This window comes from Typopeltis vanoorti, chromosome 22 (assembly GCF_054136105.1).
Source record: "Typopeltis vanoorti isolate ZY-2024b chromosome 22, IOZ_Tvanoo_1.0, whole genome shotgun sequence".
Classification (NCBI taxonomy): Eukaryota; Metazoa; Arthropoda; class Arachnida; order Uropygi; family Thelyphonidae; genus Typopeltis; species Typopeltis vanoorti.
In genome coordinates, this window is record NC_143570.1 from 39,827,584 (window position 1) to 39,855,274 (window position 27,691).

Below are 27,691 nucleotides of genomic sequence, written 5' to 3' on the forward strand. Positions count from 1 at the left end.
CAGCAGGCTAGATATTCTCCCTTGTATGCATGGAAAGGTTTGTGTTCGCCATACATGTTAATTTATTTTTAATGGAATTGATGAGAACACAGAGACTAATAAGAAAATAATTACTATTTATTAATTTATTTACTGGTATTATATCCAATCCTTTCAAAATCAACAAAATTTCTTAAATCTTTCTGTACTAATATTTCAAGCTTCTAATTAATCATTGATCCACTGGTTGAATAGCAGCGGTACAGTTTGGTAGCAGAAATATTTATCCTGGCACATTTTTAATTTTTAGATGTGATAAACTATTATCTAATAATAAGACAACAGGAGAGCCTATAAAACAAGTAAAATAATTCAGCTATTCAGGCCCAATTTTTAGTGAAGATGACAAGTTAAATCTGGAAATAGACAGCAAAATAAGCAAAGCGGTATGGTAGGGAGCCACTTGAATAAATTTATATGGAATAAGAGAGAAATTAGCCAAAAGAATAAACAAGACAGTGTTCAAATAAGTTTTAAGCTATGGATTTGATAGCTTAAAGATTTAGATTAGAAGAGTTGGATAGCTTAAAGAGTTGGATTAGAAATAAAGCACTTTATCAAAGATTAGGGACTTCAGATATGAGTTCTTAGAAAAATTAGGGACCTGAACAGATAGTATCAATGGTAGAATCATATTAAAAGTGAGGATATTAGGAAAGAATTTGACATTGTTAGCATTCAAGAATGTGTTAGCAGAGCTAATCTAAGTTAGTATGGTCACCTAAATAGAATGGGAGAGGCAAGGCTAGCAAAACAAGTGTCTGTTGCCAAGATGGCAGGAAAAATGACCCAGAGGAAGATCAAGGTCTAAGTGGATTGATTTGGTCAGAGTACCTTAGAGGAATGAAATGTTAGATATGACACTGTTAGAGCTGACAAGTAATAGACTAATGTGGAGGAAAATTGTTGATAGGAGATTATTAATAATGTCAGCTTACTATGTAGGGGTGCTCAAAGGTCAAAGCTGTATAACTGAGAGGAGCCCTCCACATGGCTTTTAAAGGAATGCTGAGAACCTACCAGGGCTTCTGACCTAATGTCCAATCCTCACTTTCTTGTGGTGAACCCTGTTGGGTATCTACCTGGATACTGACCGAAAGAGGATGAGCTGGCAATTTTGGGTTTAGCCGACCAAATTGTATTCTTATTGGTTTAAACCAGTATACAAAATGATGGTGCAACATGACAAAATTTCATGGCGAATGGGACGTCGCCTGGTTAAACAAGGCCCCTGTTGTTTTTGCCAAGGAACCAGGACAAACAGCAAAAAGTCAGCTACTGGAACAAATCTGAAAACACACCCCAACTCAACATCACCAGAGTTAAAGATCGGTACTATCAACATAAGAAGCCTGAATGGCAAAGAAATGGAGCTAGCTGAGGAATTAGATAAGTACCAGATTGACATAATAGGGGTGACTGAAACAAAAAAAAACAAAAACTGGTGAGATCTTTCTGGGCAATAAATACAAAATGTTATATTCAGGCAATGACAATCAAGGAAAAGAAGGAGTAGCCATAGTATACAACACTAAATACAAGGCTAATCTTCTTGAATGGCAGGCAGTCTCAAGTAGAGTGATGTGGGCAACTATCAGAATGAGGACCTGGACAATGAGACTTATTTGTGCCTATGGTCCCACAAAAAATTCTACTAAGGTAGAAGTGGAGGAATTTTTTGAGGCTTTAGAGGAAGCAACTGACACAATGAAAAAGGAAAAGTTGGTCCTTGTTGGGGATCTAAATAGCAGAGTAGGAAATGATTGTTTCCTACTCTGCTATTAAGATCCCCAAAAATACAAAAAATATTTTGGGAAAATTTGGAGATAAGAGCAAAGCTAATAATAATGGCAAATACTTGTTGGATTTCTGCTCAGGACATGGACTGGTTATTACTAACACCATATTTCAACATAAAAATGTGCACAAATTCACATGGAGAGAAGAGGCAAGGAATAAGAAAAGTCTCATTGACTATGTTATTGTTGATAATGATGTTTTCTCCCTGGTGCAGGACACCAGAGTGTACAGAGGATTTGAAATTGGAAGTGATCACTATTTAGTCTTGAGCAGGATAAAATTGAATTTCATATTGAAAAGAATAACATCTAAGAAAGTTTTAAAGCGAATAAAAGTTGAGAAGCTCTCCGATGTAAACTGTAGACTAAAATACACAAAGATTATTGAAGAAAAAATGAAGGAGTTTGAGAACAGGAACCAAACCTTGAAGATTCAGTGGCAAGCCTTGAAGAAAACCCTGATTCATTCAGCCAGAGAAGCATGTGGTGAGATTGTCTGCAAGGATAGAAAAATCAGAACTCCATGGTGGACACAGGAAGTTAAAGAGGCAATGAAGGAAAAGAAGAAAGCATATCAAAAGTTCCTGGCAAATAAGTCAGCTTGTGCTCTTAGAGAATACAGAGACAAATGTAAGAAAGCTAAACACTGTGTAAAACTGGCTAAACAAAAGTCACGAAAGGACTTTGGCAAGAACATAGAAAATAAATATCAAGAAAGTGGCAAAATATTCTGGAGGTTGTTGAAGAAGCTTAGAAATGATAAAGGTGACATGAAAATGGGAGAAAAAGATATCCTTGAAGTATGGAGTAATTACTTCGAGAAATTGCTAAATGAAATAAGCAGTGATAGCACAGTGGTGAGAAACACTAAACAGGCATGCAGTCAGGAATGTATATCCATACTTGAAGTAGAAAAAGCTATCAAAGGCTTGAAATGTGGAAAGGCAGCAGGAGTAGATGATATTTGACCATAAATGTTGACGTATGTGATATAAAAGTCTTACAGTGGCTGCACTGCATAGTTCAGAAGTCCTGGACTGAGGGACGAATTCCCGATAATTGGTGTAGAGCTCTCATAGTACCCATATATAAAAAGGGAAATAAAACTGAATGTGAGAATTACAGAGGTATTTCCCTACTGAGTGTTCCTGGCTAGATCTATGCAAGTATACTTGAGAAACGGTTGAGAAGAATTGTGGAAGAAAAGCTTGGTGAAGAACAAGCTGGATTCAGGCCAAATAGAGGCTGTTAGGATCAGATCTTCACTTTATGACAAATAGTCGAGAAAGCATGGGAATATAACAGAGATCTGTATTTAAGTTTTGTCAATTTGGAAAAGGCATATGACAAATTGCCAAGAGAGAAGCTATTCAATGCGCTGCAGTTATATGGTGTCAATGGGGCATTATATCAAGCAATACTTAGTCTTTATTTGAGTTGCAAGTCAGGAGTTAGAATTGAAAGAAGTACAGGAAGATGGTTTAATGTTAAATCAGGTGTGAGACAAGGGTGTACATTATCCCTTCTGTTATTCATTATCTATATGGATCATGTTATGAAGGAAAGTGGTATTAAACATGATATCAGAATTAGAGATGTTAATGTCAGCTCTTTGCTTTATGCAGACGATGTTATACTTCTAAATAAATCCGCTACAAGTTTGCAAGATTCTCTGACTAAATTGAATAACTGTTGTAATAGACATGGTATGAAGGTCAGCAATAAAAAGACAAAGACAATGAAAATAGGTAGAATCGTTAAAAATGTCAACTGTGTTTTGAACGGAGAACCTGTGGAACAAGTCAAATATTTCAGCTACTTAGACACGATTTTTAGTGAAGATGGTAAATTAAATATGGAAATAGACAACAAAATCAACAAAGCTGGTATGGTAGGAAGTCAATTGAATAAATTCATATGGAATAAGAGAGAAATTAGTCGGACTAAATTAGCTGTATAAAAGACAGTGTTCAAACCAGTTTTAACTTATGGATCTGAGAGCTGGGTCAGAAGTAAAACACTTGACCAGAGATTAGAGACTGCAGATATGAGAGTCCTGAGAAAGATTAGTAGTGTGAACAGATGGCATCAATGGCAATATCATATTAAAATCAAGGATATTAAGAAAGAACTTGCCACTGTTGGTATTTAGGAATGTGTTAGTAGAGCTAATCTTAAGTGGTATGGTCGCTTAAAGATAATGGGAGAGGTAAGATTAGCAAAACAAGTGTTCTTTGCCAGGTTGGCAAGGAAAAGACCCAGAGGAAGACCAAGATATAGGTGGAGATTGATATGGTACAAAGTGCCTTAGACGATAGAAATATATGATCTGATAATGTTGGAGTCTTGACAAGTAACAGACTGATTTGTAGGAAAATTGTAGATAGGAAGTTAGTGATGATGTAAATTTTTCATGTAGTACTATCATATCCTGTACACCCCTTGAGGGTACATGGCAGGAATTTGATGGTGATGAGGATCTTCAGAGCACAACAGTTTGTCAGAGTATGCAAAACAACAGCAATTTGGTATAAAAATGGAACCAGTTTAAACAATTGCAACAGACAACACAAAGACTAAAGTCCTAATTAGGCACCATCTATGTTTGAAGAAGAAAAAAAACAGAAAGAGAAAGCAGGTATTAATTAGATCTTAAGATGACTGTCTCCCAAATTTTTGGTAAATTTATACGGCCATACTTGTTGAGGTTTGGAGTATGTTTCAAGGCTTCTGTTTGATTCCAAATTCAGAGAGATTATTTTCTTATTAGTCTGTGTACTCATCAATTTCATAAAAAATAAATTAGCATTCTCCCTTGTAGTTGATGCATTTTAAGTTTCTTTACAGAACAGGAATTATTATAATGCTCTTTTCTGTCTCATAAGGCAGAAATGATAGAGACATGATATACATTTTGGACATTCTCTTATTTCTGATATTTAAAGCTTAGTGGATTATAAATATAGAGCATAATCAGACAGTTGAAATACCATGCTTTTACAGATGTTGAAAGGGTGCAATGGAAGTAAGAATGATATTCTTTATTTGAAGTTGGGATATTCCTACCTGAAAAGATGTGCTTGATGTTGGAGGTACTTGTCTCAGGGGTCCAATAGCAGAAGTCATAGTAAGTTGTAACGAACTGGTATGACTTTTGCTATTGGACCCTTGTGACAGGTAACCCCCTAACAAAGGTAAAAAGAACCCTAGGCAGGATCTAATTAATGTATTGAAGACAAGTATAGATATGAACTTGCAGAATATTGAGCAGGTACTTAACCTTCAAAATAGGCAGGTCAAAACCTCTTTGGACTGTAGACAAAAGTAAGATATCCTTATCCATCTCTTGTCTTCAAAAATTCCAGAAGTAGTTGGTTGATGTAACACCATCAGCGCATTCATAGCACAAATATATAAACCACGGGAGATTTATTAATGTTTGTTCAATGCTTTTGTCAAGCTTTTCCACACATAGCAACTAACATAGAAACTGCCTTCTATAATCTCAGCAACAGTAATGGATGCCCAAACCACACTACATCATAACTTGACAGGGAGGTCCATGATTCCCTCTCTCTGAATTAGGTTGTCAAAATAATATGTCTGTATTGTAATTTTGACAACCCTATCTGCTGTATATGTGAATGCAATACCTTTGTTACTCCTATCCAGTTGCCTATTATTTATGTTTAAAAGTGGCAGGTAAACTACAGATTCCCAAGAAAAATTCCAAATAAGCTACAAATAGAAACTGCCTTCCAGAATCACAGCAACAATTACCCAAACCACACTACATCATAACTTGACATTGAGGGCCATGATTCCCTCCTTCTGAATTGGGTTATATGCCCACATTGTAATTTTGACAACCCAATTTGTAATAATATATGCGAATGTAATACCTTTGTTACTCTTACCTGGTAGCCTATTATTTATGTTTAAAAGTGGCAGGTAAGCTACAAATTCCAGTCTACACTGGATGAAGTCCTCTACCTCCAGTCTGAGCAAAACACAGGATCAATATTTTTCTGATGGATAATATTAAATACCATTTTTGGAAAGTGCAAAAGAAGGAAAAAGTAACCAGCATGGACAGTGTCTACAGAAGTATAGGAGGAAAACACATTTACCTTGGTTATTAGCTTTTACATCTGAAAAGAAGTTTCTTGGGGAATGACTGCTTTCAGCAACTCTGGTGCCAACTGCATATTCTCTGTACTATAAGAGAAACTCATAAACTGTGGTTCTTTCTTTGTGTTTTTTTTTTTATGCTTTCTTCTCTATGTATACTTGTTTTTAGGTTTCTATTTTATTTATTATTTTTTTCTGTTTTGTTTTATTTTTATTTTGTTGTCTATTTATCAGTAAGGAAATGGGAGGAATTCCTGCAAATGATGCTTGAGGTTATAAAGAAAAAGAAATGGTAATGACAATAGCATGATTTGCCATTCAGTACTGAGGCTAATGCATCCTATGATGTGCTTATCTTGAACTGATGAAAACCTCAATAAAGGTCAAAACCATTCTGTGTGATCAATAGCCTTTATATAAAAAGGCTAGTATGATGAAGATACTTTAGATGAAAACTTTCTTTGCATACACTTGGGTAAAGGATTAAAGCAAGACTATAATTTCTTGTCAAGTATATATTATAATATAACATGCTTTGTAATCAAGCAGAGAAACTTCCCATAATTACCTCTTTACAAATATCACACTTCACTTCTGTAAAATATACATTTAACATCTTTTCGTTAATTTTTTTTTTAAGAGTTACCCACTATCTCTCTCTCTCTCTCCTACTCCCTTTGGTTCCCATTTTTGTATTCCCAAGCACTCTTGAAGTTTTGAAATGTCCTGTATTACCTCATAAACAAGTTAATGTATGTTATCATTATCACTCTTTTTTTTCATTTTTCCACTAGTAGTACTACTTTGTTATTGCTTTTCTCAACCTTCTCCCTCTTTCACTGCACTGTAGCCCTTTGTCTTTCATTCATTTGCCTTCATTCATTTCCATTTTCATTCATTGCCTGTATTCTTACTTCCATGCATCACTACCTGCCACTGAAGTTCACCCCTCATGCAAACTGCTATTCATTTGCAACATGCCAATGCGTATGTATATGCTTAAAAGTGTTATAATGACTCATTTCATTAATTTAATGGAAATGAAGCACAGCACTAAGGAATGAAATTAAATGATTATTTAATCTTTGAAGTCTTTCATTTCTATTATGATATATAGAAAGAAATGAGTCAGTGTACTAGCTGTGAAATGTACGCTTTGCGGAGTGCGGTCGGAGTGTGGTTAGATGATAATAAAGGATTGAATGTGTGTAGAAAATGTAGGGAGAATGAGGAATTGAAGTGTATTTCGGATCGTGAGTGTGATATTTTTGTCAACCTTCAGAATGAAGGAAATAGGGATATGACAAGAAACGGCAAGGTTGTACATGAAAATTGTGAGGGTGTGAATGTAGAAAGTGTGAATGATAGTATAAATGGTTTCTCAGAGAACAAAAAAGATGAGATAGATGCATTGAGTGAGATCGCGTTGTTGAATAGTGCGATAGAAAGAGCAAAACAGCAGTTAGAGTGCATGAACAAAAGTAGACTGAATGAACCAACCAATAATAAAAGGTATGACAGGAAAAATAGACGTATGAATGTGAACATGAACAAAATGAAGGATAGAGTGCTGTATGGAGACTCGTTAGTACGAGGTGTGTTAGTAGAGGATTTGACAAAATCGTACCAACCTGGTGCGACCATAAAGGACGTAACTGCGTCTATTAGAGAGCAAAAGGAAAGGGTGAAAGAAATGATTGTTGTGGCAGGTACGAATGATTTGAAAGGAGATAAAATGGAAATGATAGAAGACCTGAACGAATTGTTTGAGGTAGCAAAAGAAAAGAGTGAGAGAGTTAGAATGATTAGTCTTTTGCCACGGTATGACAGTGAAATGTTTAAAAGGAGGGCTATAATTGCGAATGACTTTATGCGTGGGTTATGTATGACAAGTGGTGTGGAATTTGTGAATGTGTGGAGTGAGTTTGACGGGCGAAAGGATCTATATAAGATGGATGGCTTGCATTTGAATGGTTACGGTGTAAGAAGACTTGAGAAAGTGTTGCTGAATGTAGTGGATGTGTAAATTCAGGGAAACTAGATTTGTTAGGGGGGGGGGAGTAGAGATACAGTCCTTATGGAGGCAGTTGAATGTAAGAATGAATATAATATGCCAGAGCAAATAAGGACAACAAATCTGAGTGGGATAGTTAATATAAGGCATCAAGGTAGGGTTGGGGCTAATGGGGGTCTTAAATTCATGTACACTAATACTAGGAGTATTAGGAACAAGAAGGAAGAGTTTTTGGCTATGGTTGGCACTTCCAGACCACAGGTTATAGGTATTAGTGAAACATGGCTGACTGTAGATGATATAACTAGTGGGATTGAATGTGATGGGTATAGTGTGTTCAGGAATGACAGAGAGAATAAAATGGGGGGAGGAGTATTGTTGATGATAACTGATGAGCTCCAGCCAAGGAGAATAGAAGTTGAATTGCAGGATAGAGAAAAGAGCACATTTGAGGCCATTTGGTGTGAGATTGTGGCTAGCAGAACTAAATATACAATTGGGTTCTGCTATAGACCAGGTGATGGAAAAGATGGTGGTGACAATATGCACAAGCAAATAGAAGAAATGGGTGGAAGGAGGGTGATTATTATGGGAGATTTCAACTATGGTCGCATTGATTGGAGTGAGGAGAGGACACACGGGAGAAAGGAACTGGATTTTATGCGGTTATTAAGGGATAACTATCTGCGACAGCATGTAATGGAAAATACTAGGGGTCAGAGAGTGCTTGACCTAGTAATTGCATCTGAGGATTTGACTGTAACAAATATGACCACATTGCTACCAATCGGTGAGAGTGATCATAGGGTCTTAACTTGGGAGGTGGCTAAAGGTGTAGAATTTTCAATTAAGACAGGGTACATGTGGAATTATTGGGCTGGAAAGTATGACAAGCTTAGGAGTTTGATTGGTTCAGTGCCATGGCATGTACAACTGCAAAGACTAGAAGTTGATAGTGCATGGGAGGTAGTTAAGAAGTGCTTGCATGAAGCAATGGCTGACTGTATACCTAGAGTCCGAATAATAAATCAGGTAGGGGTTAAATGGATGAATAACACCATTAAGCTTGAGTTGCAAAAAAAGAAACAACTATGGAGGGAATTAAAGGAGAAGGGTGACCGGCCGGCATATGAACGGTATAAAGCGCAGGCCAGAAGGGTGACGAGTGTGGTAAGAAAAGCAAAAAAGGATTACGAAAGAACATTGGCCATGCAGGCTAAAGAGAATCCTAAACAGTTTTTTAGATATGTAGCAAGTAAAAGGAAAAATGTACATGGCAGATTGATTTTAAAGAATGCCGATGGTATGGAGGTAACTGAATCAGTTGAGATAGTTGAGTTACTGAGTGAGCACTTTGCAAAAGTATATCATCCAGGTGGTGACATTGCAGAAACGAATAAACCAGTAGATTATACGGGAATTGTGGTTAATGAAGTGGAGGTGAGTAGTCTATTGCATTACCTCAATGTCAATACATCTGTGGGATTGGATGGTATACCAGCTCGTGTTGTACGAGAAGCAGCTAATGAAGTTAGTGCCCTTGACCATTTTGTTTAATTTGAGTTTTGGGTCTGGGTTGGTCCCGAGCGGGTGGAAAGAGGGGAAAATAGTTCCACCGCATAAAGGTGGTTCCAAGACTGCTGTTGTAAATTACCGACCGATTAGCATATCAGAAATCATTGTCAAGGTCTTAGAGAAATTAGTCAAGAAAAGAATACAGGATTGGATAGATGAAAATGGGATATTGTATGGGGGACAACATGGTTTTGTGAAGGGTAGATCATGCCTCAGTAACTTGCTCACGTTTTATAACACAGTGACGGTTGAACTGGATAGGGGTAATGGGTTTACAGTGATACTACTGGACCTTGCCAAGGCCTTTGATAGGATACCACATGGAATCCTAATCCGTAAACTGGAGCAGATGGGTATAGATATAGGGTTGGTGAGATGGATAAGAGGGTGGTTGAAGGAGAGATATCAAAGAGTGGTTTATTCAGGAGTGGAGTCTAAAAGACGTCTTGTGACTAGTGGAGTGCCACAGGGCTCTGTTCTTGCACCACTGCTTTTCAATTTGTTCATCAATGATATTGGAAAGGATCTGAGAGGAAGTGTTCACTTGTTTGCTGATGATGCAAAGTTGGGCAGAGCAATTGTGAGTGCACAAGATGTCAAAATTTTTCAGGATGATTTGGATAGTTTGGAGGACTGGGCTAGGAAAAATTGATGTCAATTTAATGTGGCAAAGTGTAAGGTTATGCACTTTGGGGTGAAAAGAATAGCAGCAGTATATCGCATTGGTGGAATTATACTCCAGGAGATTGATGTGGCCAGGGATTTGGGAGTGTTGGTGGATAGGGAGTTGAAGTTTATGGGGCACATTGCAAAAGTAACTAAAACAGCTCACCAAATAACTTGGCTTCTGAAAAATACTTTAACATGCAGAGACGAACAAGTTGTTGTTCCTCTGTATCGAGCCTTGATAAGACCCCATCTGGACTTCTGTGCCCAGCTATGGGCACCAGGGTTTCTTCGTGATGGGGAGGAAGTGGAGAGGGTCCAGAGACGAGTGACCAAGATGATAGCAGGTCTGTGGAATGAACCTTATGAGAATAGGTTGAAGATTTGTGGGTTGCAGAAATTGGACGATAGGCGAAGGAGGGGTGATATGATTGAGACATTCAAATTACTGAAGGGTTTTTATAGGATTGATCCAGAAGATATTTTTGAAAATATGACTGGTGGTGGGAGGACTAGGGGCCATGCATGGAAGCTGGGCAAGAGCGTGGTTGACAAGGGTGTTAGAGCTAGGTTCTTTACTTGGAGAGTGGTAAATGAGTGGAATAAGCTTCCAGAGTCTGTTGTGGGTGCTACGACCGTGAATGAGTTCAAGGCAAGGTATGATAGATACTGTGTGAATGTTGAATAGTTGTTCTTGACATGATGTTAGGGCCTCCCTCGATGAGTCTGTCGACTCCTTGGAGTTTCCCGGAACAATAATAATAATAATAATAATATATCACTGGAAGTACAACAGGTATTCTAAGAGCAAAAGTTATGCTGAAAGTACTAGACAGGGGTATCCTTTTTAGATGCAAGACACTAACTTTGGTCGTTGTGTGAGAAGCCTTAAAATGTAATTTCTTATAACTTGGAGAGTTTGGCACCTGCATATGTATATTTATTTAGGTTGGTTTTATAAGAGAATTTTTATTATTATTATTATCTAATTAATGATATGCTAAGATAGACTGTTGGTGGATTTCATTTTTATGTTGTTCTTGGTGGATGTTGACAGATCTTCCAATTTGTCCTTGGGTTAGTTTGTTATGTTATGTTAGTCCTATTATGCACATTTCATTTCCTGTCCACGTTATGGACTTTTCCTTCTCATTTCCAGGTGAGGAAATGAGAAGGAAAAGGGTTAATCTTTGGAGGAGCAGATAAGGGTAGTGAGCTTGACATGAGATTTGAACATGGTGAGACTGTACTTCTCTCAAGCTATTTTTACTGAGTTATCCCAAATATAGGAAATAGTAATTGCATTACTGATCAGTATTTTGTGAGGATTCTAGGTTGGTCATGGAATTCACTATTTTATTAATCCTGGTGAAATTGTAGCCAGAGATGATAATATTGGGTGAATATGGTTCACTTCAGCTGTGAGTGAGTTGAATCTGGTTAGAACAAATTAATCACAATTTTCTAGTGTTTTTTATAAGACCATTTTTGGGAGGAGGCAAACTAATGTCCCAGACCACTCTGGATTGAGAATAGCAGAGAGCTCTGTTTATAGTGAGTTTATTGCTTCATTGATTATAGCGAAGCAAGTACTAGTAGTAGTAGCTACAGCTATCTGCTCAAATAGTATAGCAAAATTGACATGCCAATTGGTTCTTGATGTTTCTGGTGAACTAAACTTAACTTTTAACTTCCTGTGAACCAGTTTAATTGCCTAAATATCCCAAGTTCCAATTGCTATTACATTTCTCTACATATGACATGTCAGAAAAAATATCCAAAACTTAAAATATAATCTCTGTAACAGGTTTGAAATCTCATTTCAAACTTACTCTATTCTCTTATTGTCTGCTCACTCTCCAAAGATCAGCCTCTTTACATCTGAGTTATAGGTGTCAGTAAGGATCCTTTTCCCTGCATATTGGCCTATTATGGTTAATCTGCCAACATCCACCAATAAACAAAACAATAAAATAAAATAATAAATAAATTATAAAAACAAACAAAAAAAAATAATGATCATTATGCTTTGGATACTACCCACAGGATCAAGTGGGGGGGGGGATCACTCTGCATCACTGGAAAGTTTAAACATGAGAAAATCAGAAATTTTTTATTTATTTATTTATTTATTTATTGATTGATTGATTTTTTTAAATTGACAGCTTTTCTTGAAAATCATCCTAACTTACGTAAACATGAATGTGCAAAAGTAAGGAAATGTTCATTATAAGGCTTTTCACCAAGGCTACCTTGCCTTTCCTATCACTTTAGGCTTTAATTTTAATGTTTCCATTCTTTTGTGTTGCATAGTACAAAATTTTGTGCATATTTCAGTTTTAATTACATTACCTTCAAATTCCCCAGAATGGAAAGAGTAGAAGGAAAAATATGTGGGCTAGGTTCTTTACTTGAAGAGTGGTGAATAAATGGAAAAGATTGTCAGAGGTGGTTGTGAGAGTCCCACCATGAATAGGTTTAAGGAGATATATGATAAGTATTGTGTTAGTAGATAGTTTGTTTTAGTAGATAGTGTGGGTCTCCTGCAATGAGTCTTTTTAGTCCATGAAGTACTCATATAAATAATAATAATAAAACCTGCTGCGAAGGCCAAAAAGGAAATGGATAGATAACATTAAGTATAAGTATAAGCAGTCTCTGAACCTCTACAGATTTTTAAATCATTTTCTGAAGACAGACAACTGGAAAGCTGTTGGTGATGGCAGTCTCAATGTGTGTTAAGCAGATGAGGAGGATTATGATAATAATAGTATCCTCAATGATGTCTTGACAGAGACTAAACATTGGAATTATTAAACCATTGTTTAATTTCTTTCTCTGTACCATGCTTCATTTCTTTGAAACTGTCAATATGAATGTCTTATTTTCTCTCTGTACAAAAATCACTTTTAACATATTTTTCACTTATATTCTTATTAAGCTGTTTTTTTCCTCAGATAAAAAATCTAGATGTCGTAAGTGTATAAAAGCATTAGAAGAAGTAGAAAAAATCGATGACGATGCAGAAGCAGCAGGCATTCATTTCGTTAAAATTGATGATGCAAATTTAGCCAAAAAATTTGGCGTCTTTGCTGTACCAGCTATTATATTCTTTAAATATGCTGAATTAGATCCTGTTATATTTGCAGGTAAGAATTTAAATGTCTCTTTATTATATATAAATATATACACTATTGAGTGGCAAAACTGTGTTATTAAATACACTATCAGTTTTGACAGTTTACTATTGTTGAAATGATTTGGATTTGAATTCTGTCTAGGATACGAAGAACCTTTATCAGGCTTTTCATTGAAGGTGAGTTAGCCAGTCACATAAAGATATAATAGGATTCTTTCTGCTTGAAACTCATAGTTTTCATCTCACAAAACAGGCAAATCAGTCCAGAGAACACACACAACATACACATATGGGAATAAGGATTAACCATCCTATTCCATCAGATGAGTTTTGAAAGCTTGCATGGTACTGTGTGGGTCTACATGCAAGCATAAAATAGATTTAATTGGATGACTAAAAATAATTGTATAAATATTTTGTGCCACTACAATTAAACATTATTAGAGCATTGCTACCTATCAAAGAAATATTTTGAAAAGGCTATATTTAGAGGAAGCGTTTACTGGTGGCATTCCAAAGAATAGGATCATCATATGGCATGTCATCGGATGTTATACATTGAATTTTCCTGTGGCATATACTATTGCTCATTGTATAGTATTAAAAAATTTTTATTTTCTCTTCTACTGGATTATTTCATCTTTATCTACTAAGGTTAGTTATGTGATATCAGCTTGCAATTGCAAGCTCTGAAAGAATAGACATTACTATCTAAGTGACAGCAATGAAACTCAAATGCTTTACTCACTTCACTACTTTCCCTAAATGTGATAAAGAAATTTTTGAACATTTTGTTATCCTCCTTAAATATCCCTTCAGTATTCCTCTTCTCAATGAAAAAAAAATTGAGTAAAAGTGAAAATGTTATTGATCAAATTGCTGTTAGTGGTAGAACACAGAAAATTAACCTGCTTATTGCAGCAGCACTAAAGCCTTTGTGCATGTCATTTTAGTAAAAACCTCAAATATCAGTGCAGAAAGTCGTGTAAAATTTTATTACTAACTTTGCAAGCTAACACATGTACAGTGACCTCTTCCAATCAAAATGTAAAAGTAAGACATTTTGATTTCATTCCTGGCTTGATGTATGTATAAAATGGTTATAGATCAATAGAAATGATCTGATGAGGGATTAGTATTCATTTTAGAAATTATGGACTTTACCTGCTGATCACCGTGTAACACTAAAAGAAGGAGGGGGGAATGAATCTGATGAGGGACTCTTTCAAATGAAGGAAGAGTTTGTGTTACACAATGTGCTTTATTATTGGCTCATGTTTTATTTTTAACACAAAGATACTGCTTTCTGTTCAGATCTTTATATAGGACCCAAAATGTGCACTTTATGACATGTGGTACCATTATTTCTCTTTGAACCTTTTTTTTTTTATTGTTTCTTCAGTACAATGTAAGTTCCTGGAGAATGCAGTTTTATTTCAGTATGATATACCAATGTATACATTGAAATATTACTTATTATAGGGTTTAATGGAATAAATGCAGCACATATAAATAATTAAACAACACGTTTAATTTAACCTCCCTATATAATCTCTGAGATTATATAGAGGTGGTGAACATTTACGTTTGAGAGTTGGAAGCTCCACAATATAAAAAATTAGGTTACGACTCTGACCAATAGAAAACAACACAGATACACCCAAGATAAAAAAACAGTAAGCCTACATGACATAGTCTTCACTTTTCCCATGATCTCCGAAGACAACACACAGTCAAAACAGCTCACACCCCCATTACTCCTACCCCTAATCTTGTTTCATCATATTCTATCTTTCTCCTTTCCCCCAAAAAAATTTCCATCTTTCACTTTTTCTCAAAGAATTCACAGCCCACCCTTGAAACCCAGGTTTTAAATTTGCATACCTTTGTCTTATCTGCAATTCTCCCACATCCTTCTATCTCCACGTTTCCAACCCCCCCCTTCCTTTCAGTTATACTTCTGCAATAATATATAAATGTTTATTGCCATATGCTAGATGCTGCTAAAAAAGAAGATAACCAGGAACATCCTACAAAGGTATGTCCAAAATTATTCCTTCCTTATATTCTTCATGTATCTGTCTATCAACTAGCCTTTGTAACTCACAGACCTTCAATATGTGTTTGTAGGGAATATTTCATGGACCTGTCACAATCTTGATCACTCACCTCTCGATCCTCTACGCCACTTCCTCATCTTTATGAAATCCAGACAACCAGATCCATGTGCAGTAATATAGATATGACCTTTTTAAAATCTTATAAAGAGGAATAATAAACTTCCCAATTTTGTTTTTATGTTTTTCCCACTCCTGAAAGATTTATTTGTAAACCTAAAGTACATTCGTCATGGGCTGGCTGAGGAATTTTTTTTCTTATTTTTATTGATTTTATATATATATATATATATATATATATATATTTTGTATATTTTACTTATTTTTTACATAGTCTGGAAACCCTGCTCTATAGTCCAAACATGAAATTTTTTCAAGCCACTTCAGGCCTCCTCTAAGTAAGGTAGTGGTCTCACACCAGGCAATGAAGTTCATCTCCAACCTAAAGTCAATCACAAACAACTGTGCCAGTGGGATTCGACTTGCAGCCTGTTGGTTAGAGAGTGGATATGCTAACCATTCAGTAAACCAAACCAGCAAGTAATTTTATGAGTTATTTTGGCTACCTTTGCAATATGTCTTATAAACTTCAACTCCTTGTTCACAGTCACTTCCAAATCCCTGGCCTTATCAATTTCTTGTAGTCCATTTCCATCATTGTAATACATAGTATAGAATCCTCATCCAAAAGTGACCTTAAACTGATAGCCATTATTCTTTGCCCATATTAGGATCTGTATATTATCTTAATTAATAATCACTCATTCCCTTGGAGATCCTCCCTATCTCAGTTAGTTTCAGTGATGGACATTGGAAAGACCTGAGTTAGAATCCTGGAAATCAAGTTTTTCATCCTGCAACCAGACAAACTGGCCAGGAGTTCACATGCAGTTAGCAGACAGCTTTGTATTATCATATGCTAACTAACTAACTTCTCAGTTATGCATTATCAGCAAACAACTGGATATTTCTCCTTAAGTAATCTCCTATATAATTAAATAAGCATTGGCTGAAATAAGGAACCATGTAGTACAACACTAATAATCCAACTTCTCCTGGATCCATATACTACTCATTAATATCTGTCTATCAACTACTCTCTTATCCATATCATTAGATTCATATCTATATATATCTGCTTCAATTTATAGAACAGCATTCCATGTGGTATCCTATTGAATGGCTTTGCAACATCTTGCATTATTATCATATAGCTACTATGTTTATCAAATTAAGTTGTCACTTTATTATAAAAAAAAAAAGTGAGCAAATTGCTAGGGCAAGACTTACTCTTCAAAGAAGCTTAATGGAGTGAAACAGCACTAAGAAAGGATTAAAAATAATATATAATTCTTCCAATATTTGTCTCAGTCACTGAGACATCATCATCTGAGAACTGTTTTTGGAATCTGCAGCTGTTATCAGCAACCAACTTAATTTGAATAAAATGGATGCATTAAATTTCCAAAAATATGGAAAAACACTAATTTCAAGAGCTCAGTTTACATCCTAGACTGCCAACCAGTGTCCACAATTTCCCGCACAATAATAATAATAATAATTTTCAAAAGGTTGTCTAGACTGAAGGGATGAATATAACATAATAGGAAAATTTTACTTTATAGCCAGATATTAAGAGTATCTGTTATAAAAATTTCGAATTTTTATTTGGTTCCCCACCTAACATTTTTGGACTTCATATTCAGTTGTTTTCAAGTTTATGCAAACTTTGAGGCAGTTATTTTTTAATAGAAGAAAGGTGTCAATCAAGGTGATATACACATTCTTCTATGTGTTAAAACACACAAAAAAATTTGACATGAATTCAGCCTTGGGCCTAGTGTAAAGTAAAAATTTCAAGAAGAGAAATCACTCTGAATACCTGAAGTAGTTGGCTGCCACCTTGAAAAAAATTATTATTTTTTCAGTAGGTACAAACACCTTGAGCCTAAAAAAGAAGTAAAAAAATAAAATAAAAAAATCTGTAACAAAGCCATGATTAATTGTAAAATCTTCTGAAAATGTGAAAATGCTATGGATCCACCCTATAAAATGGCCATCATAATTAATAGATATGTAAAAATTTCTTTCTTCTAAGAAAGGATAGGATGATAAAATAATTCATTTTTTTCCAAAATCAAATATTCTGCAGCTTTAGCTCCCTGCTGATTTTACTTGAAATGATCCTATATCATGTTTATGATTTTTAGTAAAAAAAAAATCTAAACAAACAAATCTACTTCACCAGCATTTATGGTTTAATTCAAACATGATATGTATCATTACTTAAAATCATCCAAATTTGCTCTGTTATTCTAACATAGCATTTTTCAGTATGCAGTTTTCACCCCCAGTTCTAGTTCTTCCATGAGGGGGCGGGGGGGAATTACCTGTCCTTGGGTAATATAAAAATTCAAATATTGCATTTTAACTAATGTGGCGGTCGTGTTTAGCTAGTCTAGAAAACGTGTTTTTCAAGTTAAATATAGTGTGGCTTTTTGTCACAAATTGTGCTGCAGTTGTGCATCGGTTAGATACAAGTGTCCTTCAGTGGTATTATTGTTTAGAACTGTGTTGTATATATTGTGTTTTCACTGCCATTTGTTTCACTATATCAACATGTAAAGATGGCGTCCAACAAGAAACGTACATCAGTGGCGCGCAGGACTTCTACTACTACTACACGAAAGGCTGGCTCAGCGTTAGATTTTTCGCAATGGATGCGTTGCAGAAACTGCTACATGTATGCGCCGAAAAATGTGAAGGATCTGTGGTCGGTCTGGCAAAATGAAAAGAACGAAAATGTCGACGTATGTGAGAAGTGTCGGGATAGGCTGGAGCATTTAGGAATGGAAGCTGACATCGGGACCGTAGCGGAAGAACTTCGGCGGGAGTTTATGAACATGAAAAATGACCTTCATCTTCTTCATGAGGAAGTGGAAGTGATCGGTAAGGAGATACTGGAAGTTAAAGCTGAGTTTAATGTGTTAAACAGAGAAATTAGGACTATAGAGATTACTTTAACTGAAGTAACTAGAACAGGATTACATATGGGTGAGTCTTTGGTGAATGATTCAGTAATAAATAGTATGGGAGTGATTGGGAGTCAACAAAATAAAACCACAAGTGGCCTAAAAGAAATGAGATGTAGTGAGAGTGGGGGGGGTTAGTAATAGAGAGTTGAGTAATGAAGCTGGGAGAGTCATGCTGAATAGTGTAGAGAATGAGTCCATGAGTGTGGACTTGAATGAAGTTAAGAGTGGTAAAATATATGGTGATTCTATGATTAAGGGTATGGAGAGTGGTATGCATGAGGAGTGCTTGGCTGATGGGACAATAGAAAGAGTGGCTTTAGCAATAAAGAGAGGGCATGAAGCAGACAAGATGATAGTTATGGTGGGTACGAATGACCTGAGAGGTAGTATAAATTGGGTAGGAAAAGATTTAAGAACATTATTAGATATTGTGAAGAGGAAAAGTGTCATTGGGAGGATAGTGTGTGTGCTGCCTCGTTTTGACAATTACGAGTTAAGTAGACGAGCAATGATAATGAATGATATGATTGCAAGAATGTGCAAAAAAAGAGGTTTGGAGTTTGTTGATGTTTGGAGTGTGTTTGAAGGAAAAAGGCAGTTGTATGCTAGAGATGGACTGCATCTTAACATGGAAGGACATAAGTGATTGAAGAAGTTATTGTTTTCTGAACAAGTTGAAGTTATTGGGCAGGGAAACTAATATTGAAAAGGTTGAGTGTAAGAGAGAGAGAAACTTTAGCACTGATTGTGTATTTATTGATTCTTATAGGCAGAATAAATTGCAGAAGAGCGGGGATAAAAATCGGCATAGGACTACGGTAGTTAGTGACTTATATATCAGTTCTAAAGCCGGTACAAGATCTAGAGGGAATCTGCAATTTTTGTATACCAATGCTAGAAGCATTCGAAATAAGAGAGAAGAATTTTTGGCATTAGTCAGTGAAATCTCACCAAAAGTTGTAGGCATTAGTGAAACTTGGCTGTCAGCAGAAGATGTGGTCACTGGAATTGAATGTGATGGGTACAGTATTTTCAGGGAGGATAGAGAAGATAGAACAGGAGGAGGAGTACTGTTGATGATAGCTGATGTGTTGCAGCCAAAGAAAGTAGTATATCATGATGATAGACATGTGAATGAGAGTTCATTTGAGGCAGTCTGGTGCGAAATAGTGACCAACGCAACCAAATATACAGTTGGATGCTGCTATGGGCCAGGGAGTATGGGGGGAGATATTGAATTCATGCATCAGCAAATTAGTGCAATGAGTGAAGGCTTAGTCATTATTATGGGGGATTTTAATTATGGTGATATCAATTGGAAGGAGGAAATATCACGTAGCAAAAAGGAAATGGAGTTCATACATCTTCTACGAGATAATTACTTGAAACAGCACATAACTGAAGGGACATGTGGTGTGAGAGTGTTGGACCTGGTTATTGGTTCAGAGGTTATATGCATAAGTAAGGTGTCCTCGTTACCTCCAGTTGGTGAAAGCGATCATGTGGTATTGACTTGGGAGGTTACAAAATCTGTGGATTTTTCTATTAAGAAGGGGTATGTACGGAACTACAGGTTAGGCAATTATAACAAGCTTCGGAGTGAGCTTGCAGCCATCCCATGGCAGAACATATTGCAAGGGAAAGATGTTAGCAGTGCTTGGGATAAAATCAGCGGGTATCTGAGGAAAGCAATATCAGATTGTGTCCCCATGGTCAGGAGGTTAAACAAGGCAGGCATTAGATGGATGAGCAGTAGTATCAAGCTTGAACTGCAAAAAAAGAAAATGTTATGGAGAATTTACAAGGAGAAAGGCGATCAGGACACCCATGAGCAGTACAAGGCTCAAGCTAGGAAGGTTACCAGCATAGTAAGAAAAGCTAAATCAGATTATGAGAAGACCTTAGCCAAAGAGATCAAGGGTAATCCCAAAGAATTCTTCCGCTATGTGGCAAGTAAGAGGAAGAATGACTTCGGAAGGATAACCTTAGTGGGTGCTGATGGTATTGAGGTGACAAAATCAGATGTAATAGTCGAGTTACTGAGTGATCACTTTTCAAAAGTCTATCACCCAAGTGAGGATATCTCTATACCTGAGCAATACCTAATGTGAGAATTGAAGCTAAAGAATCAGAGGTATTAAATATATTGCAAAACTTAAATGCAAACACTGCGGTAGGCCTAGATGGAATATCAGCTCGGGTGTTGCGTGAATGTGCAAATGAATTGTCAACCCCTCTTACTTGGATATTTAATTTAAGTTTGAACTCTGGTATGGTCCCTAGGGAGTGGAAGTTAGGCAAAGTGGTTCCTTTGCATAAGGGTGGCTCTAAAACTGCGGTATTAAATTACAGACCAATCACCATCTCAGGAGTAGTGGTAAAAGTATTGGAAAAGTTGGTTGAAGACAAAATTCAAGAATGGGTGGATCAGGATATGATACTCTATAGAGGCCAACATGGTTTTGTTAAAGGTAGATCCTGCCTTAGCAATCTATTAACTACTCATAATAGAATAACATCTGAGTTGGACAAAGGAACTGGCTGCACAGTGGTACTTCTGGATTTTGCTAAGGCTTTTGACAGGATACCCCATAGAACACTGTTACGCAAATTGGAGCAGATGGGAATGGATATTAAATTGGTGATATGGATAGGAGAATGGCTCAGGGAGAGATACCATAAGGTGGTGTATGGAGGAGCCGAGTCCAGAATGAGGCAGGTGACCAGTGGTGCACCTCAGGGCTCTGTGCTTGGGCCAATGTTGTTTAATTTGTATATAAATGATATAGGAAACGGCTTAAAGGGAGATATTCAGTTGTTTGCTGATGATGCAAAGTTGTGTAGTGCAATAAAAAATCAAGCTGATGTGGAAAGTTTGCAGGAGGATTTAAATAAGCTGGTAGAATGGGCAAAAGAAAATGGTTGTCAGTTCAATGTGGAAAAGTGTAAAGTCATGCATTTTGGGATTAAAAGATTACCAGCTGTGTACTACATCGATGGAAAGGTACTCCAAGAGATTGATGAGGCTAGGGACTTAGGGGTATTGGTAGATAGGGAGATGAAGTTCAGAGGACACATTGCTAAGGTGTCCAAGATTGCACATAGGATTACTTGGTTGTTGAGGAACACACTGACATCCAGAGATAAAGAGGTTATTATTCCTCTTTATAAAGCGTTGATACTTCCACATTTGGATTATTGTACTCAGGTCTGGTCACCTGGATTCCTTGGTGATGAGGAGGCTGTGGAGAGGGTTCAGAGAAGAGTGACCAAGTTGGTGAGTGATGTAAAAAATGCTCCTTACATTGATAGAATGAGAGCTTGTGGATTGCAGAGGTTGGTTGATAATCGGAGAAGAGGGGATATGATATAAACATTTAAATTACTGAAAGGTTTTTATAGGATTGATGCAGGGGAAATGTTTCAGCTGTGTGATAGTGATGGAAGAACAAGAGGTCATCTCTGGAAATTAAAGAAGAGTGTGGTTAACAAAGGTGTCAGAACAAGGTTTTTTGCCTGGAGGGTGGTGAATGAGTGGAATTCATTGCCTGACTTAGTTGTGAGCTCTTCGTCTGTAAATGAATTCAAGAAGAGATATGACAGATATTGTTTTGCTAGTTTGGGTCTCCCGCAATGAGTCTACTGACTCCATGGAGATACCCATAATAATAATAATAATAACTATCATAAAAAAAATCAAATTTTAAATTATAAAAAATAACGTATATTAAATGGTTTCCTTTCTTCAGATTTACTGGACAGTGCCAGTATATGCTAAAGCTGTGTTCTTTCACCAGCTCACTTTCTCCTTATACGTATAACCTCTCTTGGCACAAGCACGTCTTCTTCAGCCTCCAAAAACATTAGGTGTACTTTTTCACGCAAACTACTTCTCATCATATAATTGCCAAAACTATATAAATCACAAATCTACCCAAGCTTAGAATGCTACTTGCATGTTTTGTGTGGTGAACTAAAATCCTCCTTAAAAGTTACCCAGAATTCTTCCATGATACCATCTTGAAGAGGCTAATCTGATTAATTGACAATGCCTCTATCACAGATTCACTTTCAGTCACTCTCTCTCTCTCTCTCTCATAGATATTATTTGCCTGTTCTATAAATATTTTTAGAGGCAGTGCTCTGTTGAAGTGATGCCACCATTTCTCCATTTCCTTCTAAGACTATAAAAGCATTCTGTCTGAGTAGCTGTAAGTACCACCTTCCTTTCTTCATTCTGTTCACCTCAATTCTTTAGAACAGTATGTTCCATGCTTCTTAGCTGTTTGCCATTTTTGTAATGGTGAAGACTGTGTTGATTTTGCCCATAAAAGATTTTGAAGGTTTAATGTATGAGATTTGATATAAAATATGATGAAAGTTGAAGTATAATGATCATATAATTTTTGAATTAAAAAAGAAACTTGATTAGTTTACACTTCTCTACTAGTTTTCTGCACCTTTTTTGCAGAAGAAAAAGCATACTCAACTTTTATATCAATATTTAGTACAATATTATGTACACTTCTTTTGGAAATTTTTTAGATATAAGTTAAATGACAAAAAACTTTTACTGTATCAAAGCTAATAGGAATTGAATCAGTGTTTGCAAAATGGTGTAACAGTGGAATGGATAGGTGATGGTATACATACTTATCACTTTTCAAAACCTAATGTGTATCATTTCCATGGTCTGTGTACTTGAGAGTTTTAATGAACAATGACAAGATTTAGTAAGATTATACCTTAGTTTGTATTTCATTGCCTACACAAAATATCAGCCTTAAAGGTTTTGCATGCATACTTGTAAAAGGTTTTGTAGGTTTTATGTATACGATTTGATATAAAAAATGATAATAAAATTCTTAAGAATTTTAGTATAAAGACAATATAATTCTTAGATTTATTTAAAAAAAAAAAAAAAACTATTAGTTCTACACTTCTTTGCTAGTTTTATGTATATTTTTGTACACTTCAACAGATTTTTTAGTTATAAGTTAAATAGCAAAAGACAAAAGACTGTATCAAATTAACAGGAATCAAATCAGTGGTTGCAAAATTATTATCATTATCTGATTCCATGAAGTCAGAGACTCGTTGTGGAAATGGTTTAACAATGAACACATGATGGCATACATATACTTAGCTGAAATTATCACATTTTAAAACATAATGTGCATCATAACCATGGTCTGTGTACTTAAAAGTTTTGATGAACAGTAACCAAATCTGGTATTTCTGAAACTTACTTGAATTTTCTGATAAAATAGCTGATAAAACTGTGTCAGTATGTATATGGCATATATGACATTAATGTTTTATGCCAAAGTATAGGGTGACCATTGGTTGTATAACAGGCTAATCTGGATTTGTATTTTCTCTTCTTTCCACATCTTTGATGTTCTGACATAGATCTCTCTCTCTCTCTCTCTCTCTCTCTCTGGATCCTGTTTGTTCTGTATAATGTATCTTGAGATCTTGCACTGTGGATTGAAATGTATTATGTCATGTCATGTCTTCAAAGTATTTTAGAAATTTTGTGCATTAAGGTATTTAAGTTTTTGATTTTCTTTTCTGTCTGTAGATGGTCTAGGCTCTTTCCCTTATCAATTATTCAGATCTTTTGTGAGGGATGCAATAAGATGTAGCATTGAAGTATCTTCCAGTCTTGTAGACCTTCCATATAAATGAGTTTTTTCTCTTTGTAGACCTCAAGAAATATGTCAAGAAAAGGTAGAGTCCTGTTGTTTTGAAGTTCAATAAACTGTGTCTATTAGGATGGGAGAAGCTTTCCTTGCTTGAGTGTGTTTTGGCACGTTACTCTGCAAATTCCTTTACTATCACACTGAGCTCCCAGATTGGTATCCATCTTATCTCTTCTGGGTGGGCAAAGGAAACTTTTTTGTTGCCTCTTTTCTTCAGTTATGTTATTCATGAGTTTTTTGCTCTCTTGCAAGCCATATAGGCTATTCACTTAACATAAGTATTGTTAATTCTGTCAGTTCATTGAATATCTTATATTCACAGCCTTTACTAGAGAGGGTGTGTAAGAACTCTTCAACCATGCATTCAACTTTTTTTTTTCAAGTTCAAGGCCTAAATATTGATATAAAAGTTGAGTATACTTTTTCTTGTCCCCTGTGATAGAAACAAGATAAAATAAAATCAAAATAAAGCTGAGAACTTTGTTCTCTGCATACCATGTTCTTGCATTCTGTCATGAATCTAAAGGTGTTCTCTCTTTTCTCAAACAGGCAATTCTTCTTTCCCAGGCCTGAGTAGTGGCCTTTTATTCTTAATATTTCCTTCTTCCTAGACTTTACTGGACATTATCCCTGGATAAGATCTCTCTCTCGGTACTGTCCCACGAAGGCATTAGGGCAGTACCGAGAATACACTGATGGGGAAGGGCAGTACCCCCTTCCCCATCAGTGTATCCCTTTGGCTTTTGGATATCTTCTTCATCATGTGTCATTAGCATTTTTCTATGCTTCATAAACTATGCAAGTCTTGAGATTCCTTTATTGTGTTGCCTAGATTATTCTACATCATTCATCTGAAAGAGCTGTATTGCAAAAATTTAAACATATTTCCTCTCACCATCAATGAATCACAGATGTGGCTCTTCATCTTCTCTCTCACTTTGAATATATAGATATAATCAAGATGAGAATCAGTGTCCTGCTGACTTGAGCTTGTACACTTCAGAGAAGTGATGACAAGAACTTCAGGGTTTGCTGTTATGGTATAGAAACTTGGGTTCATATTGAACAATGTTGTTGTCATAAAATGCAGTGCAGTAGTGAGGATTATAGAGAAGAACTTGAAGAATAAAGGTTGAATAACAGCTAACAGTTTTAGAATCCCTAGTATGGGACTAACATCAGAATGAGATTAAAGAGACCAAATGAAATAGTTAGCCACTGTGTTCCCTGAATTTCAGGTTTCTGTCAATCATCACCTGCTGATTCCATTTCTCCAGTACAGTTCCTCCAACAGAGTTGGAGGAACTGTACTGGAGAAATGCAATCCCAGTATACATTCAGCTGAATTAAACTGATAGCCCATTCATTTTCCCATCTGTCCTGCTTATTCAAATCCTCTTGCAATGCTACCACATCTGCACTATTACTAATATCCCTTCCCAGTTCACATCAGCTGCAAACAACTGGATATCCCCCTGCAATGCATAGACAATATCATTGATATAAAGGTTAAACAATACAGGTCCCAGTACTGAGCCCTGTGGGATCCCACTTGTAACCTTCTGCCTCCTTGATACTGCTCCCTCATACACAACTCTCTGATACCTATCAGACAGCCAATCCAATTCACTAATCTTATATCCAAACTCATGTCTTGCAACTTAAATATCAGCTTAGCTTGTGCCACCCTGTTAAATGCCTTTGTAAAATCCAAAACAAATGGCAAAATATGCCTTTTCCTCATCAACTGCTCTTGTTACTTTATTATAAAATGCAATCAGATTACTAAAAAAAAGTAATCTTTAACAAATCCATGCTGACTCTCACAGATAACATTACTCTCATCTGCCCATCGTTAATTTCTCGAAAATCTTAACAAATACTGATGAAATACAAACTGTCTATAGTTTAACACTTCCATTCTACTACTGCCCTTATGCAGTGGCACTATCTTACCCTCCTTCCACTCTTTCAACACCCCTCTTGATTAGACTCTCACTAAAAAGGCAGATCAACAGAGCTGTCAGTTCTTTAGTGCATTCCCTCTCAAAACCTACTCTTAGCATCCAAAGTACTCAGTATTTGAAACAAACACTCTCGTGAACTTCAAACCTGAAACTTGCCCTAACTGTTTAGTATTAAAACCTACTTTTCCAGGATGAAATACCTAATAAAGTATTCATATTCATTGAACAACTTCTCTATGTCCTTTGGAGTCATTCTACTTACATTTTTATCCAACAGTGTTGTTCTTCTACAGTCATTCCTCCTACTGGCCACATAACAAAAGAATTCCTTGGTTTTTCTTTTGATCTCAGTCTCATATTCCAGTTTTGCCTTCCTTACCATTACTAGTCACTCTCCTGGCTGTCTTATATTATTCATTCATCTGCTCTCCTTATATCTCTCCCAAAAGCTCTCTCTTTTATCTGCAATTCCTGTTTGATATTGTTTATCATCCACTTTTCACCAAATTGTGTTCTCTTTTTCAATCAAGGTATACAACTTGCCATTGCCTTTAATAAATATTCCTTCACCAGTTCCCAAGCACTGATGATATCTCTCCCTTCCAATTCATCCATCCATGGAACTGTCCCAAGCTGATTTCTAAAATTATTATGATCACCCTCCTTATACTTCCTTATACATTCCTTTCTCTTTGATACTCCTGCTTGTCTATTCATATTCCAAGTTAGAATCACATGTTCTCTCTCTCTCCAACTGGGGAAGAATTACCATTTCAGTTACAAGCAGATCTTCTGATGCTATGACCAAATCCAAATCTCTTGAACCTTGTGTTCCTTCTGCTACCTGTTGTCTAAGACATTTGTCCCTCAAGAAATTCCATTCCCTTATTACTACATTTAGTTTCCTCTTCCCAATTTATACTGCTATAGTTAAAATCTTCCATAACAATAATTCTTCTTGCACTTACCAAGCTCAGCTACCTGGCTTGTAGCAGCACCCCACTAAATATCCAGTCCTACCAATCTGCACTTCACACCATATGTCCTCATAACCATTTGTGCCATTGCCTCCAAATCCTCCACGCTGAGAGGATCCAACTCCTCATCTACCACTGCATTTGTGCTTCCTACTTTGCCAACAAACTCTATACCTTGCTACTTCTATTCCTGTTAGTATATCATCTTCCATCAATCATGTCTCAGTGATCACAATAATCTTTGGACAAGCTGAAGCTGTCATTGCCACTAATTCATCTCCTTTCTTCCAGATACTTCAGTCATTAGTATAAAGAATAATCAGTGCATTGTCACTATTTCAAAACTATCATTATTCCCTCCATACTCCACTGGATTTGGAATTATACCATGCATACCCCTCCCCCCAAGTGACTATTCCCACAAGAGTCCACCCCTACTAACATCCACTCTGATAATTCTAGTTTCTGTGCATTGATATATTGACTTGTTCTGAGAATAACATTCTCTCCAGATGCCTACATCCTTC

The 27,691-nt window shown here is 36.2% G+C and overlaps 1 protein-coding gene across 2 annotated transcripts in view; it reads left to right on the top strand.

Annotated features, from left to right (window-relative positions):
* LOC150094342 (uncharacterized) overlaps nucleotides 1–27,691 on the top strand; it is a 484,937-nt gene that overhangs the window by 304,783 nt on the left and 152,463 nt on the right. For both annotated transcript variants that reach the window (XM_090412362.1, XM_090412363.1), the window contains exon 22: nucleotides 13,182–13,373. In XM_090412362.1, the coding sequence (XP_090268488.1) occupies nucleotides 13,182–13,373 (192 nt within the window). The remainder of the gene's footprint in view (nucleotides 1–13,181; nucleotides 13,374–27,691) is intronic.